The sequence below is a fragment of the Brachyistius frenatus genome, unplaced genomic scaffold, assembly GCF_029030835.1.
Source record: "Brachyistius frenatus isolate BFR_SWC_R1_liver_20210118 unplaced genomic scaffold, ASM2903083v1 Contig_7, whole genome shotgun sequence".
Classification (NCBI taxonomy): Eukaryota; Metazoa; Chordata; class Actinopteri; family Embiotocidae; genus Brachyistius; species Brachyistius frenatus.
In genome coordinates, this window is record NW_027210606.1 from 3,715,471 (window position 1) to 3,731,480 (window position 16,010).

The following is a 16,010-nucleotide window of genomic DNA, read 5'->3' on the forward strand; positions in this document are numbered from 1 at the left end:
CACACACACACACGTCACAGCCAAATAAAGTCCCAGTTTTTTTCTACCTGCGCAAATCTTTTGGAGTTGTACATCTGTATACAGAGGGCGTATTCAAAGAAGCATCTGTACGTGTGTTATGATAAACCGTTAGAGAAAACGGAAAAAAAGAGCCTGACAGTATGAGACAGATATGTAGATTAGAGCACCAAAAAAAGAGTAAAGTTCTCAAAACGTAGCCAACAACTACACGCCGTCAAAAAGCCGAAACTCTTTCAAACAGACTTTCTTAAAATGAGGTCAAGCAAAAGAAAATTAGAATGAATTGGAATTTATATTTTATTTTCTGGATGCCTGGACTGAGCTGAAGGGTGCAGTTTTAATTGACTTCTCAAAAAGGAAAGTTATTTCTCCTTGGCATTAAAAACACATTTGCTTTCAGAGTAAGCCAAGAAATGGCATAATCACTTTTTTAATTGGTTGAACTTGCTTCATTCATCGAACTAAAGTGAGAAAATGGAAAAAAGGCCACACAATAAAAAAAAAAAATAATAATAAAAAAAAAAAAAAGTAATCCAGTGAATAGGAATGGGTCATGATTTTCTAATATCATTAAAAGTAATTAAAATAAAAATCAATTGGTATATCCTTATTCCCCCTGTTTTTAATTGGTGACTGGTTGTAATGTGCTACTACTCCCATCAGAAGGTTGCGGTAATGCACCAAAAAAAACTGTCTGCCAGCCGCCATTAAACAACATAAGGAGAAGAATACGTTGCTTCCAGGTTCTGGAGGTTGTTCAGGTGAACCTGTGTTACATTACATGCTGCGGTGCATCAAAAACTTCTGTGGAATTTGTTTAAAAAAATAAATGAAGATGAGGTGCAGTGCACTGAAGCTGAAGCTAGCAGATCATCAGCCTCCCACAACTATGCACAGTCCAATAATCAATGGCTACACAAAGACAGTTTGATGTTGGACCTGCAGCGTGAAGAAAAACCTTCAACTCAAAGATTAAGCTACAGATATGCTTCTCATCAGCTCTGTCCAACGTGAGGCTTTCAGAAGTTGGATAGCATTTGTTGAGCGAGAGTTTTAGGCGCAAGTGAGTCTCTCCTTCTTTTTGTGTGTGTGTGTGTGTGTGTGTGTTTGTGTGTGGCATTAATAGTCGAAAAATTGTTTATTAGTTCAGAGTGACTATTGAACAGTGTTTTTGCGCATCCCTACCGATGAATATTGTCAACTGAGAACATGAAAGGGAAACACCTACAAAACGCAGGACGGTATTACCTTTCACTGTACATGCAGAGAAAATGGGGCATTACATGCTTATGAATTATAATTTCGTTAATTTCTGCAAAAACAGAAAACCAAACTGCCTGAGTTTCAAAGTATAAGAAAACAACTTAATAATACAGTATTTCCGATGCCCTATTTTATTGGTGTGTGTGTGTGTGTGTGTGTGTGTGTGTGTGTGTGTGTGTGTGTGTGTGTGTGTGTGTGTGTGTGTGTGTGTGTGTGTGTGTGTGTGTGTACATGCATATATACAGCCTACTTTTCCACACAGTATTTACAGTGCAGAAAGGTGGAGTGCCATTCTAAGTGCCTCGGGCTACATATCCCTTATTCATAGAACAACAATAACAACACATCTAATACCGGGGTGCAGAGTATGGTTTAAAAAGAAAAGAGCAAGAGGCAAGGAGAGAGAGAGAGAGAGAGAGAGAGAGAGAGAGAGAGAGAGAGAGAGAGAGAGAGAGAGAGAGACAACATAAGGGTGGTTGGGGGTTGATGGAGGTTGGGGGGGGGGGTTTTCAAAGTCCAGGGTACAATATCTGTTTTTAACACAGTAGGGCAAATCGCCCCGAAACATCCACTTATACACTCAATACTGCGTCGACCACAGGGGACGCATGACTCACTGATGGAAGAGGTGACACACTAATGGTGAGTGAGTGTGCATGAGTGTAAGAGTGGAGGGTACTATCAGCCATGAAGCACATGAACTGATAAAGTGAGGTTGAATGGAGAGACAGACGAGACACAGGAGAGCCAAACCTTGTACACCGTGTCACATTATCAAAAACAGATTGAAGCTGCCATCTTCTTGATATTGGCAGTTTTAGCCTCTCTCCTTTAAGAAATGGTCCATTTCTCTCCCGAGGGAGTCACACATGCATTTTAAGGATCAGTTCACCCCTATTACAAATATCTGAGATTTACTGTGTTGGGGCTCAAACCACTGGACAAGTACACGTTATTAAAAGTGAGCAAATTCAATAGCAATGCATCTTTCAAAAAAAAAAAAAATGCGTCTTGTTACTTTGGATGATGCACAAACCGCACTGCCAACAGTTTTCATTCAAACTGCTTTGCTCGTTATTGTGAAAATTCCTGACAAAGGTAACAATTCAATATTAAGGAACACTGTGTCTTGACAAAAAAAAAATTGTGCTTTTAGGTTATTTGGGAATCAAGCAGCATATTTGTTTTAGTTGTTATAGCCCTGTCTCTATAAAAAAATAATATTGTAGATGAAGGCAGATTTAGATCCGACAGCATCCTTACCCCAACTCCCCTCGTCATCTAAGTAAGTACCACTCCTGGTCCTCATGAGAAGTCCGTTTTTAGCAAATCATGTAGGTTTTTTTCTTTGCTATATCCACCCATGTTTAATATCTGTAAAGTTATTTTGGTGTCTTTATTTTTTTTACTTTATTTGGTCGACTTAGTTTTTCTGAAAAGAAACCTCTCTTTTCTACTATACCCTTGTATCCAAGGCGATGAAGGAACCGTAGATGAATCTAGGTGGAGATTCCACTCCAGTGGTTTAGACTGCATGGGGTACAATTTGAGAATGAACTGCTAGCAGCAGCACATATGTCCTGATAATCTCTCGAATAGGGAACAGGAAGAATGCCAGGTCCCTGGTGAAATGTAGACATAAGCCAGGTGGAGCCTCAAAGATCAAGATGTAGTAAGGAGTAACAGTGACATGAAGGCAAAGGTCTGCGCTTTAAGGTCTCTTCCTGTTTTGTTGGTATCAATCCTTTCCTCTCGTGGACAGGAGCAGCGCCATAGATTCCCCCAGGAAAAGCTGGAATGCCCAATATGTCATGATGCCACTGATTATTAAAAGGTTATATGGAAGATTTTAAAATTACAGAAAGTACTTTACAGAAAGAAAGTATTCCAGGTAAAACCCAAAAAGCTGCAAAAACTACTTGGCTGTTCATTTCCATGCGTTTCCCCGTAGCAGTCAGTACTGACATTTCTCCGAAACTGCATCCAGCACTAAGCAGGCAGAAGAGGGATCAGGCACTGTTTTCTGACGTCTTCAACCATTTCACCGATTTGACAGATAAAACCAAGAGGCACTGCCGTTTTCTCTCTTCTGACCAAAACTCACAAGGCTGTTGTTGTTTTATTCACCAATGTCATGATGGGTTTTTTTTCTCCTGCACATCCCTCCTTACATTCCACACCTTAAAGAGAAAATGTGCTTGTTTTTACGTGGACGTCCGATCAGTTTTGAGGGGATTTGAAGCAATAAATTCCTAAATAAAATCTCTGGGATGCAGCTGCAAAAATCGGTTGTTCTTCTGGCACCAGCGCCATCGTTTGATGTACACAGTGACATAGTTGGTGGCTGGAATCATCTACATGCATTTACACATGCGCCTGCATTAGAGGGTGCGGCCGGCGTGGACCATGCAGAAGCTGAGCTGCAGAGAGCAAACAGCAACTGCTCAAATTGCCCTCCAATGCCACCAGAAACTGAATCATCGCGCTGTAATAGATTTTACCGGGTAGTTTTGTTGGAAGCTGTCACCAATGCCGACCGAGAGCCGTGCGTGTAACTGTGCATGAAGGTTTTCTCCTCGTGGTGACGGAGGTGAGCTGCAGACCTACTTCAGGATTCTGACAATAAACTGGAAAATAGCACTAAAACCAGTGGGGCTGAGAGGGCAGGTGAGTCTTTGAGCCAATAGATTGGGTGAAGGTGGTGATGCATGACAATGTTGGACAAGCGGTCTTCTCAGCACGTGGTGTTGTTTGTGTTTACAATGGCCGCTGACGTTACAGTATATAATCAACACTAGAAGCTTCCTGATGAAGAAGCACCTTTATTCCCGTCTTTTGTTCTCTTCACACAATATCGTCTGGCTGCTTATTGCTTATTTGTCAACTGGGTGCAACAAAGGCAGAGACTTGGCAAAATGGTCTGCAGTTATATAGCGCGATATTAACCGGTCTCAAAATGCTTCACACAGTTTCCAATTCACACACATTCACACACCAATGGCGTGATGCCATGCAAGGGGCTCCCCTCTGCCATCAGGAACAACTTTTGGATCAGTGTCTTGCCCAAGGACACTTCAGCATATGGACAGGAGGACACAGGGATTGAATAGCCAACTTTATGATTAATGTGCAGCCCATCTGAGCCACTACCTCACATGCAAGTACTGTTGGCACGGCTCCACTAAGCAGGACAACACAGAAAAACTCAGTTTCCTCTGAAAATACAGCAAACGCTGAGGCTGCATTTACCATCAACACTGAGAGGACATTGAGTCAAGTGACAAATGCTTCTTTTTAAGTATGGAGGGAACAAACACTCTTTAGTAGGAAAAAGGACACCAGCATTGGAAACACAAGCTTCATACTGGTGAAGAAAAATCCTAAAGTTTTAATAAAATGTTGGAATCTGCCCGTGTTTGACTTCAGCTTTACTCTATCCAGCCATGTTAAATACATTTCCAAACAGAGTGTTTGAGGAAGTACTGCAGTTTCTTTAGATGGAATTATTATGTTGCTTTTCTATCAATATGTATTATTAACAGCACTGTAATAACATGTCTCGGTGTATAAGCATGCTTCTAAAAATATTTTCAAAATTTACAAAGGTCACAGTGGCTTGTCTGAATAGGCGCTGATTTCATATTTCCTGCTGGCAGGAGTCTCAACTACCAATTACCTGTTTGATTAGGTTGACAATTACTCAGACTGAACTATATTTTAGCCCCAATACTAAATATGAAAATAATCTCCACACAGCAGCCTCAGGGCATTGCTTACAGGCCCTAAACACTTAAGTCATATTTCACAAACTACGTCTGTTTGTTAAATTGTTTTCTCAATTGCAGGACAGTTAACAAACAAGATGTGAATTGAAAGCATGATTATAGCTTTGAATGGTTAGAACATGCAAACGTACACATGACATCCCTGCAGGGGTGGAACTTCAGAGCCACATTAAAACTGTGAAAAACAAAAACTTAGCAGCGCTAAAGACATGCTATGATTTCAATCTAACAAAACATCTTCCAAGTGAAAATTATGTCTGAACACAGTGCTGCTCTGGCTTGTGGGCTTGCCCATGTCAGCACAGGCACAACAGAGACTACGTTGATGCAACCTCTTGCAATGGCAACAATTAGCGCAGTCTAGACGGCAGTACAACAGCAAAAACACAAAGACAAATTAGAGCTGTGTCAAATCTCCCATTACTGCTGCTGCAGTCTGTAGTGCAAGAAAAAAACATCTGTGGAGAAGAACAAACAATGGAAACGGTAAAGAATGGATTCATATTAGACTTTCTTTGCTTTTGTAATAAACTAAATTCAATTCATGGCCAAATAAACATGATTTCTCATAATAAAGAACAAAGATTGCAAACCATGGAGGGGCTACTTAAGATAAAGCAGAGCACACATCGAGGAGAGCCGCCCTTGACAGGTTCTGAAAACCTGCCTGCAAATAACATTATTTTTAACAGTACGACTGTATTGAAACTTGAAGCAAACATCTTTACTAACCCCCAACCTGAAAAATCGAATCAAACAATCACCAAATTGTTAAACCTATAACCAAATCACCAGGCCTTTAGATTTACTCTTCCGAGCAGCAGAGTAGATGGTGGTAAAAAAAAAAAAAAAAAAAAAAAAAAAAAAAAAAAAAACTGGTGCGCACAGCGTCATATGTTTACGTTTTTGTCATCATCAATAATGAATGCTGGAGATAAATAGAGAATCCAGTAGATCTGAAAATAAAAACGATAAAAGCTTTGCAGTTCAGCTTCTTCCAGTTCTCAAGGACAGAGCTCATTAGTTAGCACGACCAGCAAAAAGCAACCATGCCTTAGAAGCCAAAGAAAACAGATGCTCCAAGAACGGTACACTTAAAGGAAGAAAATCAAAACAAAAAGAAGTCACAAACCTACTTTGATTGTGAAGAGACCTTTGAAGTGCAGCAATGAATTAAAGTGATATTGCTTCTCTGAAAGTGTGTTCATAAAGACACGGATCTCATTCATCACTTGTAGGAATTGGAAGGTCTTCAAAACATCTTTAAAATTAAAATGCATTCAGCAATTTTCATTAGTTGTCTATAATACAGTGTTATCCAGGTTGTTTTCTGTAGCCACAGTTTACAGATGTCCCCCAACTGCGTCACCTACAGACTACTGGCAGACACTACAATTAACAGATGTTCCCTAAACACCTCACATGCAGACTTTGGCTGTGTTCCAGATGATATATTTCCCGTGGTTCACTAACAAGTGTCTTCTCAAACCTTACACTGCCGTTCTGCACTTACTGGGAATAACCGTAACATTTAAATGCATACATACCTGCCGGTTTTAAATTATTTTACCCAGAAATCAACATGTTTTCTTGAATCTAGCCAAGATGGCGAGCACCGCGGATGAAAAGTGTCCAGCGTTTCACACTCATTTTTTGGACTGTTTTGAGGGCATCATCCAGGTGCTCACAGAGCACTGCATGTTGCCATACTTGACAACGTGAACACACTTATGCACTCAAATTAGTGAGTGTTGGTGCGTAAGTGTGTAGTATGTAAGCTTCACACAAAGAAGCCACTCGTCCCCACTCAGTTACTGCAGCTCACACAACTCAAACGGGTGGATTTCAAAGGTGTATTCAGGGGTAAGCCACAAATCAATATCAAGCCTACAACCAGTTCAAAACACTGCCGCTCATCTGCTCCAAAGACACAATAGTTGTGTTTACATCCAAATGTATTGCAAATTGAACCACATTTTTTTAGAAAATTTTAAAAAGAAAATAAGAATATATGTGCTTCCATCTGCTGTTTTATGAATATACATCTTCGGCTCGTTTCATCTTGCTGTGCAGTGAGTGACGTGAAATATTCCACTGCAAAAGAAGAAGGCACAACAGGATCGTAAAGGAGCACCAGTCTAACCTTAAATGAAGGAAAACACAAGATGATAGGAAGCTTGGTGACAGAGAACACACTGGAGAAAGGAAACGTAAACAACTAATATCACCGCTATGTGGTCCTGGAAGAGTTTGTTCCTGCAGTGGAGCGGAAGGTTCTGGCGACATTTAAGTTTCATGATTTCATCATTTATTCACACTTATTTCCAGAATCTGTTTCCATAGCACTCAGACGCGTTTACCTTTTATCGAGAAACCAACTTTTCAACCTGTCAAGTGTAAAAACTTTTTTAAGTGATTCTCCTCAGATTTTCTTTTGTGCCAAATTGAAAACACAAAAACAGGAATGCCTGTGCCAACACAGTATCATATTACTACAGTTCTGGCCTTTCTTGACTAGCTACCAGTCAGTTTAGAGCTGATTTTAAGATTTCACCGACTACTTTTAAAGCACTTCATGGGTTGGCTCCTTGTTATATTGCCAAATTGCTCAGGCAATGAAAGCAATCTAATTACACTGGCAATCACACCAGTCAGTGGAATCAAAATATAAAGACAGGGCAAAAATGATGGATTAGGCCACAGGAATATGAAGTGCCAGTTGATATGACAGAAATCCCATTGTCAAGTTTATTCAAGCATTCAATTCAAGCCATTCATTTCTCTTTTCAACTGCTTCTCCACTCAGTCATTCATCTCTTCACTTCGTCTGGTGTAGAGGTCTCTTGGTGTGCATTAGACCATGGATGAGTCATAAAAATTAGCTCCTAAGAACTGAGCTGATCCATTGACTGTGTAACCTTGAAACCTATGCAAACACGCACACACACGCACGCACGCGCACACACACACACGTCAATTGCCTTAAAGGTGGTGGTCATGCTTGAGAAAACATGGATTTCATTCACCCCACAGCTAAATGGAACCAACACGCTTGCCCACACACATTTCATTAAAGTCTCCTGGTAGGCTTAGTTTGGCACAGTATGAGTCAGGGGAGTTAGAGGACCTGACTGTGATGAAACACACACACACACACACACACACACACACACACACACACACACACACACACACACACACACACACACACATATATATACACACATATATATATATATGAGAGAGAGAGAGAGAGAGAGAGCCAATTTAAAAAGGAGAACGGATCAGGTATAACTGAAAGAGTTTGTTAAGTAACTTTGAAAGATGAAAGTAGTCAAACATGCGTGTTTGTGTGTGTCACGAATATTACGGTGGCTACCAAGCAAGATTGAATTCATTTTAGCCAGTTCCCTTCCCAGCTGACCCTGTTTAAGATCTAAATGTATTCTGACCCCGCACCCACTGCTCTGTCCAGGGTAATCCCTTCAACCAATAAAGGAGGGACTTCCAATCAGCCACAGGTTCCACAACTTTTCCATTGGACACTGCTTGAATCACACCTGGGTCCAATTGTGCTTGAAAAACTGTCAGATATGGGAAACGTTTGTGCGAATCAATCTGCAGTGTCGTGCGGGCTGGGCTGCTGCCCTTGGGGTTATTAAATTGGTTCCTTTGTGCCAGACGAGTAAATCCATCACAGAGAACAGTTGGAGTGAGGTTTTGGTGCCTACCTGTATATTGTGTCTCTCCAGTCTCATTTCCAGAATGTCATTCTGCTCCACCAAACGTTGACGCTCCGTCTCTAAATCTTCAATTTTCTGTCTAGAAAGTGCAAGCACATCCACTTACTCACTTGTTTATTAATATCTAGCATGCAGAATAATGACTGTGCATGTTGTTGACTCAATAGGTTAATCTTAAGAGGTGGAGGTCTGAGCGAGTTAATCCACCGTAGGCATAGCCATCGGTTGTGTGTGTGTGTGTGTGTGTGTGTGTGTGTGTGTGTGTGTGTGTGTGTGTGTGTGTGTGTGTGTGTGTGTGTGTGTGTGTTTTAACTACCTGAGTATGTCGACTTCTTCTTTGGTCACTAAAGAGTTGCTGTCAGTAGCAGAGGCCTTCTGCTTCTTTACAGACTCCAGCTCCAGCTCCACCTGAGACAAACAGGAAGAAAATAAGCCTGGAGCCCTAACGTCAGGCCACCTCTGGCCGTGTGCCTGGTAGAGACCTTTTGCCTGCAGATAAATCCTCTGGACCGATTGCAGTGGACTGCTGTCTTTTCCAGAAAGAAATCCAGACTAACATATATATCATTTACACAACATTGCTCCACTGACTTGTTTTCCATCTCACCGCGTCTCAGCCCTTTTCTCTTGTACTACTTTTTAGAATATGTCTGTCTGTCTGTCCTGTCCCGTCTGTCCTGTCCCTGTCTCTTAGTTAGCTAGTTTTTCTCAGAGCTCGCTGCGTCTCTGCAATTACCCCTCATTTCCATTTGCACACCAATTTTCCTCTCTTGCTGACAGCGTCTGTCTGTCTCCAGCGCATCTTCACTCCTAGTTCTCCCAAGACGAATAAGTAATTACTGCTGTAGCAGACAGGTGGATTTCACACGTCAATACTCATTGCCATGGGTATGTTGATGTCACCTCGGCAACACGGAGCCACAAAAAAGGGAGATCCTAGAACGAGTACAGACAGTCACAGAGTGTTTAAGAGAGTTTAGGGAACACCCACCAACTATCTCTGTTATCCTAGTTTTACTCTATATTTGAAAGCAGAATAGTTCCTGTAATTCCCACAAGCTACAATTAAGGAAATATGTACCCCAAAATTAAAAGATTGAAACCCATTTTACTTTATTTATAGTCTGAACTGTTATTTCTATGCAGCCACGTTAAATTCAAAGAATAACTTCAAAATAACCCAGTGAGTCATGTATGACTGTGTTACCTGTCAAACAGCGTTGGTACGTAGGAGGAAGGAGGTAATGCTCAACCTAAATGTACTGTAAATCACCGTCTAGCTGCTAAATTATAGCGTCTCTCTGAAAAGGTCTGCAGCACCAGCATCATTGTCAGGAAATAATGATTTTAGTTGGCATGTTAGTCACACAGGCATTAGAGCAGCTTTGACTTACAATACATGTGCCAGCATAACAGCCATGACTAAAAAGCCCTAAGGCAGCATCGGTGCTGATGGCTCAAGTTACAATTTACAAGTTACAAGGAGGCGATGGCTTTAATACCACCTGGTGACTTCTCCGCAAAGTCTGGTTTTAGATGATGTCCCCAGCGCAAGATGGCAGCTCTCATTTTGGAACTTTTTTGGATTCACCTCTGGGGAGCTGTCACGTCATTCATCATTATATACTCTCAGTGGTACATTATGTCACAGGAAAACTGCCACTTACTGTTTGTAGCTGCAGCTTGAGTGTCCCTGTCTCCTCCTGTGCTTTGGTCAGCTGGGCCTGAAATGACAGGACAAAGGGCAGGAAAATATTAGATACATGATAGAAGGAATGAAAAACGACTGACAGAAACAGAGTATGAGAAAAGAGCAGGCGTTGGAGACGATAAAATGAGTGTGCAGAACATCCCTGTGTACCACAAGTCAAGTTTCATCAGTTTTCAATGTGTATGTCTGTCAATCTGTTCTGAAAGAGGAATGAGCATGCAGAGAAGGAGCAGCTGAAGTGAGTAGTATGTATTTATATTGCCTTCAACTATGAGCAGAGGGTTGCTCAGCAACATGCATACTAATCTGGCCAGTAGCTAGAAGAGTTTGAATCTATACTTTGTATTCAAGTTTGTTTCGATAACAACAAACTGTGTATGTTCCTGCACCCTGCACACACACCTCCATCTCTGCATTGTGGTTCTGTGTCTTCTGCAGAACGTCCTCTGCCTCTCGGAGTCGTTTGCTGAGTTGCGGAGAATACTCAGTGGGTGCCAGCTCGCTGTCATAAGACTCCAGTATGGCACGCATCCCATCACGCTCCTGGAACACAAATACATAGACATTAACATGACATTTAGAAATGGAAATCCGGCTGAATACTGAACTCATTTCCATGCAGCCAAGAAAGAAGAAAGTCATGATGTGACAGAATTTTGTGCTATCAGATATGTAATGTTTTTGCATGAGTAAACAGAAAATATCAAAGCTTTTTGGCTTGTAGGTCTTATTTCTGCACGACTGTTCGGTGTATGAATATGACCGGCAAACGCCTGTGTAAAGGAGGAACAAAGTATGAAGCATCTGCGCTTTTTCTTATTCAAGCTGTGACAAGAGTAGCTCTGGGATATAGTCGTGCTCATCTGCATTTCTCCTCGTGAAATAATCCAATCAAAGACAAATGTCTTTGTAGACAAAAGATCAAGAATAAATCTGAAAAAATTAGAGCACAGTCATGACAGGGAAATGTTTTTTGCAAATGGGGCATATTATATGATGCTGCCTCATCTCTCTGATCCAAGATGTGACGAGATCATTTAAAAATTCGATGAAATTCTTGTCCTGTGTACAAGTGGAGACATGCCTTTAACACTGTACCGTTCAGTAAATCAACACACCAAGTAGCTAAGGAGAGAATTAAAAGCCTCTTCAAGTCAACATCTTCACAAGAGTGACACGATGTCTCCAAATAGCTCATGACTTTGTCAGTCTGCATCTGTTCACTTGAGGTTTGTGAGTGTATGTTCAGTTTATGCATGCAGTAACATGCACGGCCTGGTGTGCTACATTTCCGAGCAATAGACAAACAAAAAAAAATCCATCGAGCGAGAAGTCAGGCATTTGTGGTAAAATATTAGAAATTACAAGCTGTCAAAAGAAAGGAGTGCATATGATTGAGATCGATGGAGGGACAAGAGAAAGTGGAAATGCTCTGTTAATTTTTTATTCACACACCAGTGCAAAGCAGCAGAACTCCGCCCCTGAAACTGCCTCTGCGTCATTAGACTGTCTTAACTAATGGTCCTTTTCAGCCACCTCAACACCGAGTCTGTATTTTCTATGATTTATTAAAACTGTGACAAGTTTAGCATTTACATTTTCAACATAGGGTTGATCGAGGATATTTTGTCAGCTGACGTGTCAAATATTACGAAGCAACTTTAACTCATTAACTGTATATAAAAGTGGATGTAACAATCCGGGTCAGAAGTATTAGGCCGATGTGGAAGTGCCTTAGTGCCGGTAGAGGTCGGCTCCAAAAAGCCTCCGGCTCCATAGACTCCCATTTAACTGTTTTCCATGAGCTCTTTCGGTGTTGTTAGCTATAGTCGCTCCTTCTTATACATTTTTCTGGCGGTCGATCTGAAAATAATCCTGTCATTAATTATAAAATAAGCTTCAAGATGCTGTGTTTTTGGGGGCGCATCTGTTTGATTGACAACTTGTTTGATTGGCACCTGTGGTGCAGTGAGTTTACAGCTATCGATGGGCGAAACATAGTATGGTCGGGTTTCCAGTCAGATTGAGTCAGATCCCCTGCTCGCTCCCCCCCAGCTTGTCAAAATATGGTCACTTCCGGCTCCAAACCACTCGTGACTGGCAAAATGGCACCGGACAAAATCCAAACTCGAGGCTTCATAACGGCCGTTCACAAACCAACAGGTGGGGTAAGGTGTTGGTTGCCGCTTGCTTTAACTGCAACTTTAATAGCACCAGCTCTTTTTTTAGGTATTTATGTCACAAGACACGACCATCTAGTAATAAACACGAGAAAAGATTAGCTGACTGAACATTTTAACTTATGGCAGTGTAATTATGTAATGATTACTGCATTCAACTCATATTAAACAGGTGTCCAGGAACAATGTTAAGTAAAAAAAATCTCATCTGTTCAAACACTGGCAAACAGTGCAAATTCACTGTCAATCAAGACTGTTAAAATGATGCATCTCCTCCCCTCCTGTCACTGTGCTGGTCGGGTCTCGGTATTATAACGCAAAGCAGGTGGCACTTTGTGGCAATCAGCCTTTTTAATAAACAGTCCACAAACAGCCAGGTTGCTGAAGACCAGCCTTAAGTTTCAAGGGTCATTGAAAGCTCAATCATCGATCATTTACTGGGGCTAATTTGAATAATACCAGGCCAGATAACAGCATGTAATACATGTTGATTGCTAAGGAGTGCTGCCTTTTAAGAATGGCATATAAGCACATTTTAATTCCTGGATGTAAAATCCTATCAATAGGCAGCAATTGTCCTGTCACGTCAGCTCATAGACTCGAATCTGAAACCAACCATCATCCCACTCATCAAATTCAGCCTGTGATTTAGGCAGATCAGAAACAAACTTAATCCATTTGAAAAGAACCGAGTCATATTCATTTACAAACACTACATGAAATACACTTAATTCAACATTGTTTTGGCACAGAAGCGGTGCCATTTGTCACGCAACATTACACCTGAAACATCCTGCGAGATCCATCTTGGGAAGGAGAGATGAAGAAGAAGAAGAAGACAAAAAAGAAGACACGCAGGAAGACAGAGTAAACAGAAGTAAATACAAAAAGGTACAAATACATTTAGAGGTCAGTGTGCATGCAGCAAGCCCCTTTGGCTGTTTACAGTCTATTAACGTGCAAAGAAGTTCATTCAATCTTAATCAAAAATCTGTCAGCTCCTCCCTGATAAAAACTCTCAATTTAAAAACACACAAACAAACAGGGAGCAGGAGGACAGAGTGATAAAACTATCATTACCTTTTTCATCATCTATTTCTTTCTTTTTTTAAATTGCTTTGTGTCAACTGTTTTATCTGGTGTGTGAAGCTGTGGCGGCGTCTCTAATGGGTCAGTGAGTCAGTCCCACACAGGTATATAAGAAACTAAATATCTGAGCAGGCCAACGGGGGCTTAAAGGAGACGTAGCCTTGTGGCAAAGACAAAAGGATTCCTTTTAATGGAAAGAGTGGGAATACCCAAACTTTGTGAAATTAAATGTAAATGTCTTTCTTAACAACTCCTGTCGAAGTGCAGCAGAGCACCTGTGAGCCAGTATACTGTACGTCTACACTCTTTTCCACAGGTGAAAGAGGTTCTGTATATTTTCGGTTAGCTAACATAAATACTTGAATGATGATTTGAATGGTTTATCAATACAAAACCAATTGACAACTATCAAATTATTATCTATTAAACAATTCAGTTCATGTCATCTGTTATTAACACGTTTTCCCGGTTCCAGCTTCCCAAATGTAAGAAATTGCATCTCTTCTTCCTGTTTCATTTCTTAGTAGAGCTGGGTGATATCAAATTAATTTAAGTTGGAGATATGGTTGGGTGAGAGGCATTAACATACTTAACTACAGGCATTAAGGCAAAACTATGAATATTTATAATGGTTAGAACCATAAAAGCAAAGTGTGCCTGAATAAATAAGAGGGTCAAAGTACTACAAAGCAACGCATTCAACAACACCTGCAAAAGATACTGTTTAAAATACATCATGACTGGAGGATAAACAACAATTATTCACAACCCTCTGAATACTTCATTACGTTCAAATGGTTGAATGCGCTCTCAGACAAAACAATATTTGACCAAGTCATATTTAAAGCATGCCTTTATCCCTGCTTACGCGTGGTGTGTGCGTGTGATTTGTGTACAAAGGCTGAGCATGATGACCGAGGGAATTACGCACACCGAGAAATCAATATCACAGAGAGGTCCAGTCAAGAACTGCAGAGCACGGCAAAGATAGACGAGTCACATGACACTAGCCAATTAGCAGCAGACAGGGGTAAAGGCGAGATTAGGAGTTGTGTGACGGCTTTGAGATTAAAATCCCAACTGTGTTTCCTGAGTGTTTTTAAGAAAGAGTCTAGCATCGGGGTGATGGATGAAAGGTAATGTGGAGAAAGTATGAATACTTGCTGAAGTCTCAGTGTTATGAATGTGTGTGCGTTTGATCACCAGGTACCTTGGTTAACAACAGCACTCGCTTCTGTAGTCGACGGACGAGACCATCATGTGCTTCTCTTTTCTTCTGCTCCTCCAGAGTCTTGCTGCGCTGCTGGGTCAGCTCTGCACGGAGCTCCGACTGGGAACGCTCCACACTCCTCACACTGACAGACCAGGATAAATGAATAGGTGGGAGGCAATTGTGTGTGTGTGTGTGTGTGTGTGTGTGTGTGTGTGTGTGTGTGTGTGTGTGTGTGTGTGTGTGTGTGTGTGTGTGTGTGTGTGTGTGTGTGTGTGTGTGTGTGTGTGTGTTAATAACAGGGGAGAGAGAGAAAGGGCATGAAAAGAGGGAAACAGGTTGATTGGTGCGGACTGTTCAGACAATTTGAAAAAGCAATTTATAGTCAATTTAGAATAACACTCCCTTAACTTACCCGACTGACACTAAATAATTCCTTGACAAGCGTCCAGAAATTATTTGCAGCATAAATTTGTACCAGGTCTGATCAATAGGACAATAATGATACCGAAGAGCAATAATTACACCGCGAGCTCCCTTCACCATCCCCTCCCACACCCACCGCTCTCCCATTCTGCTGTTTCTAATATTTCATAATGAGCCCAATACGCCGAGCAAAAGAGAAACGCTTGTTAGCTAATGAAAGCTTTCTTAGCTCGACTGAGCTGCCGCATGTCTCTACCAGAGGATGCGTGCAGCCTCCCCTACAGACATCACCTCTGTCTAAACAGGACAAGTTTAATTAGAGAATACCCTCTCTCGCACTCCCAATCTCTCACACATACGCACACACACACACACCAGTGGTTACTGTCAAGAGTGCTATCGGAATCAGGACCAGTTTAATTAACTTTGTGACAATTAAGAACTTCTCAGAGATATGCTCTAATAGATAGAGAGGCATGCAGACAGACAAATGAGAGAAATAGGTCTGAAGGGGGAGTAAAGGGATTTTGTGTGCGAGTGACTGTGTGTGTGTGTGTGTGTGTGTGTGTGTGTGTGTGTGTG

General features: G+C 41.3%; 1 protein-coding gene across 3 annotated transcripts in view; it reads right to left on the reverse strand.

Moving 5' to 3' along the window:
• The window catches only part of mad1l1 (mitotic arrest deficient 1 like 1), a 62,909-nt gene that overhangs the window by 36,847 nt on the left and 10,052 nt on the right, over positions 1-16,010 (reverse strand). For all 3 annotated transcript variants that reach the window (XM_069689643.1, XM_069689642.1, XM_069689641.1), the window contains exons 11-15: positions 15,003-15,147; positions 10,926-11,066; positions 10,480-10,536; positions 9,129-9,220; positions 8,801-8,891 (exon numbers count right to left, since the gene is read on the reverse strand). In XM_069689643.1, the coding sequence (XP_069545744.1) occupies positions 8,801-8,891; positions 9,129-9,220; positions 10,480-10,536; positions 10,926-11,066; positions 15,003-15,147 (526 nt within the window). The remainder of the gene's footprint in view (positions 1-8,800; positions 8,892-9,128; positions 9,221-10,479; positions 10,537-10,925; positions 11,067-15,002; positions 15,148-16,010) is intronic.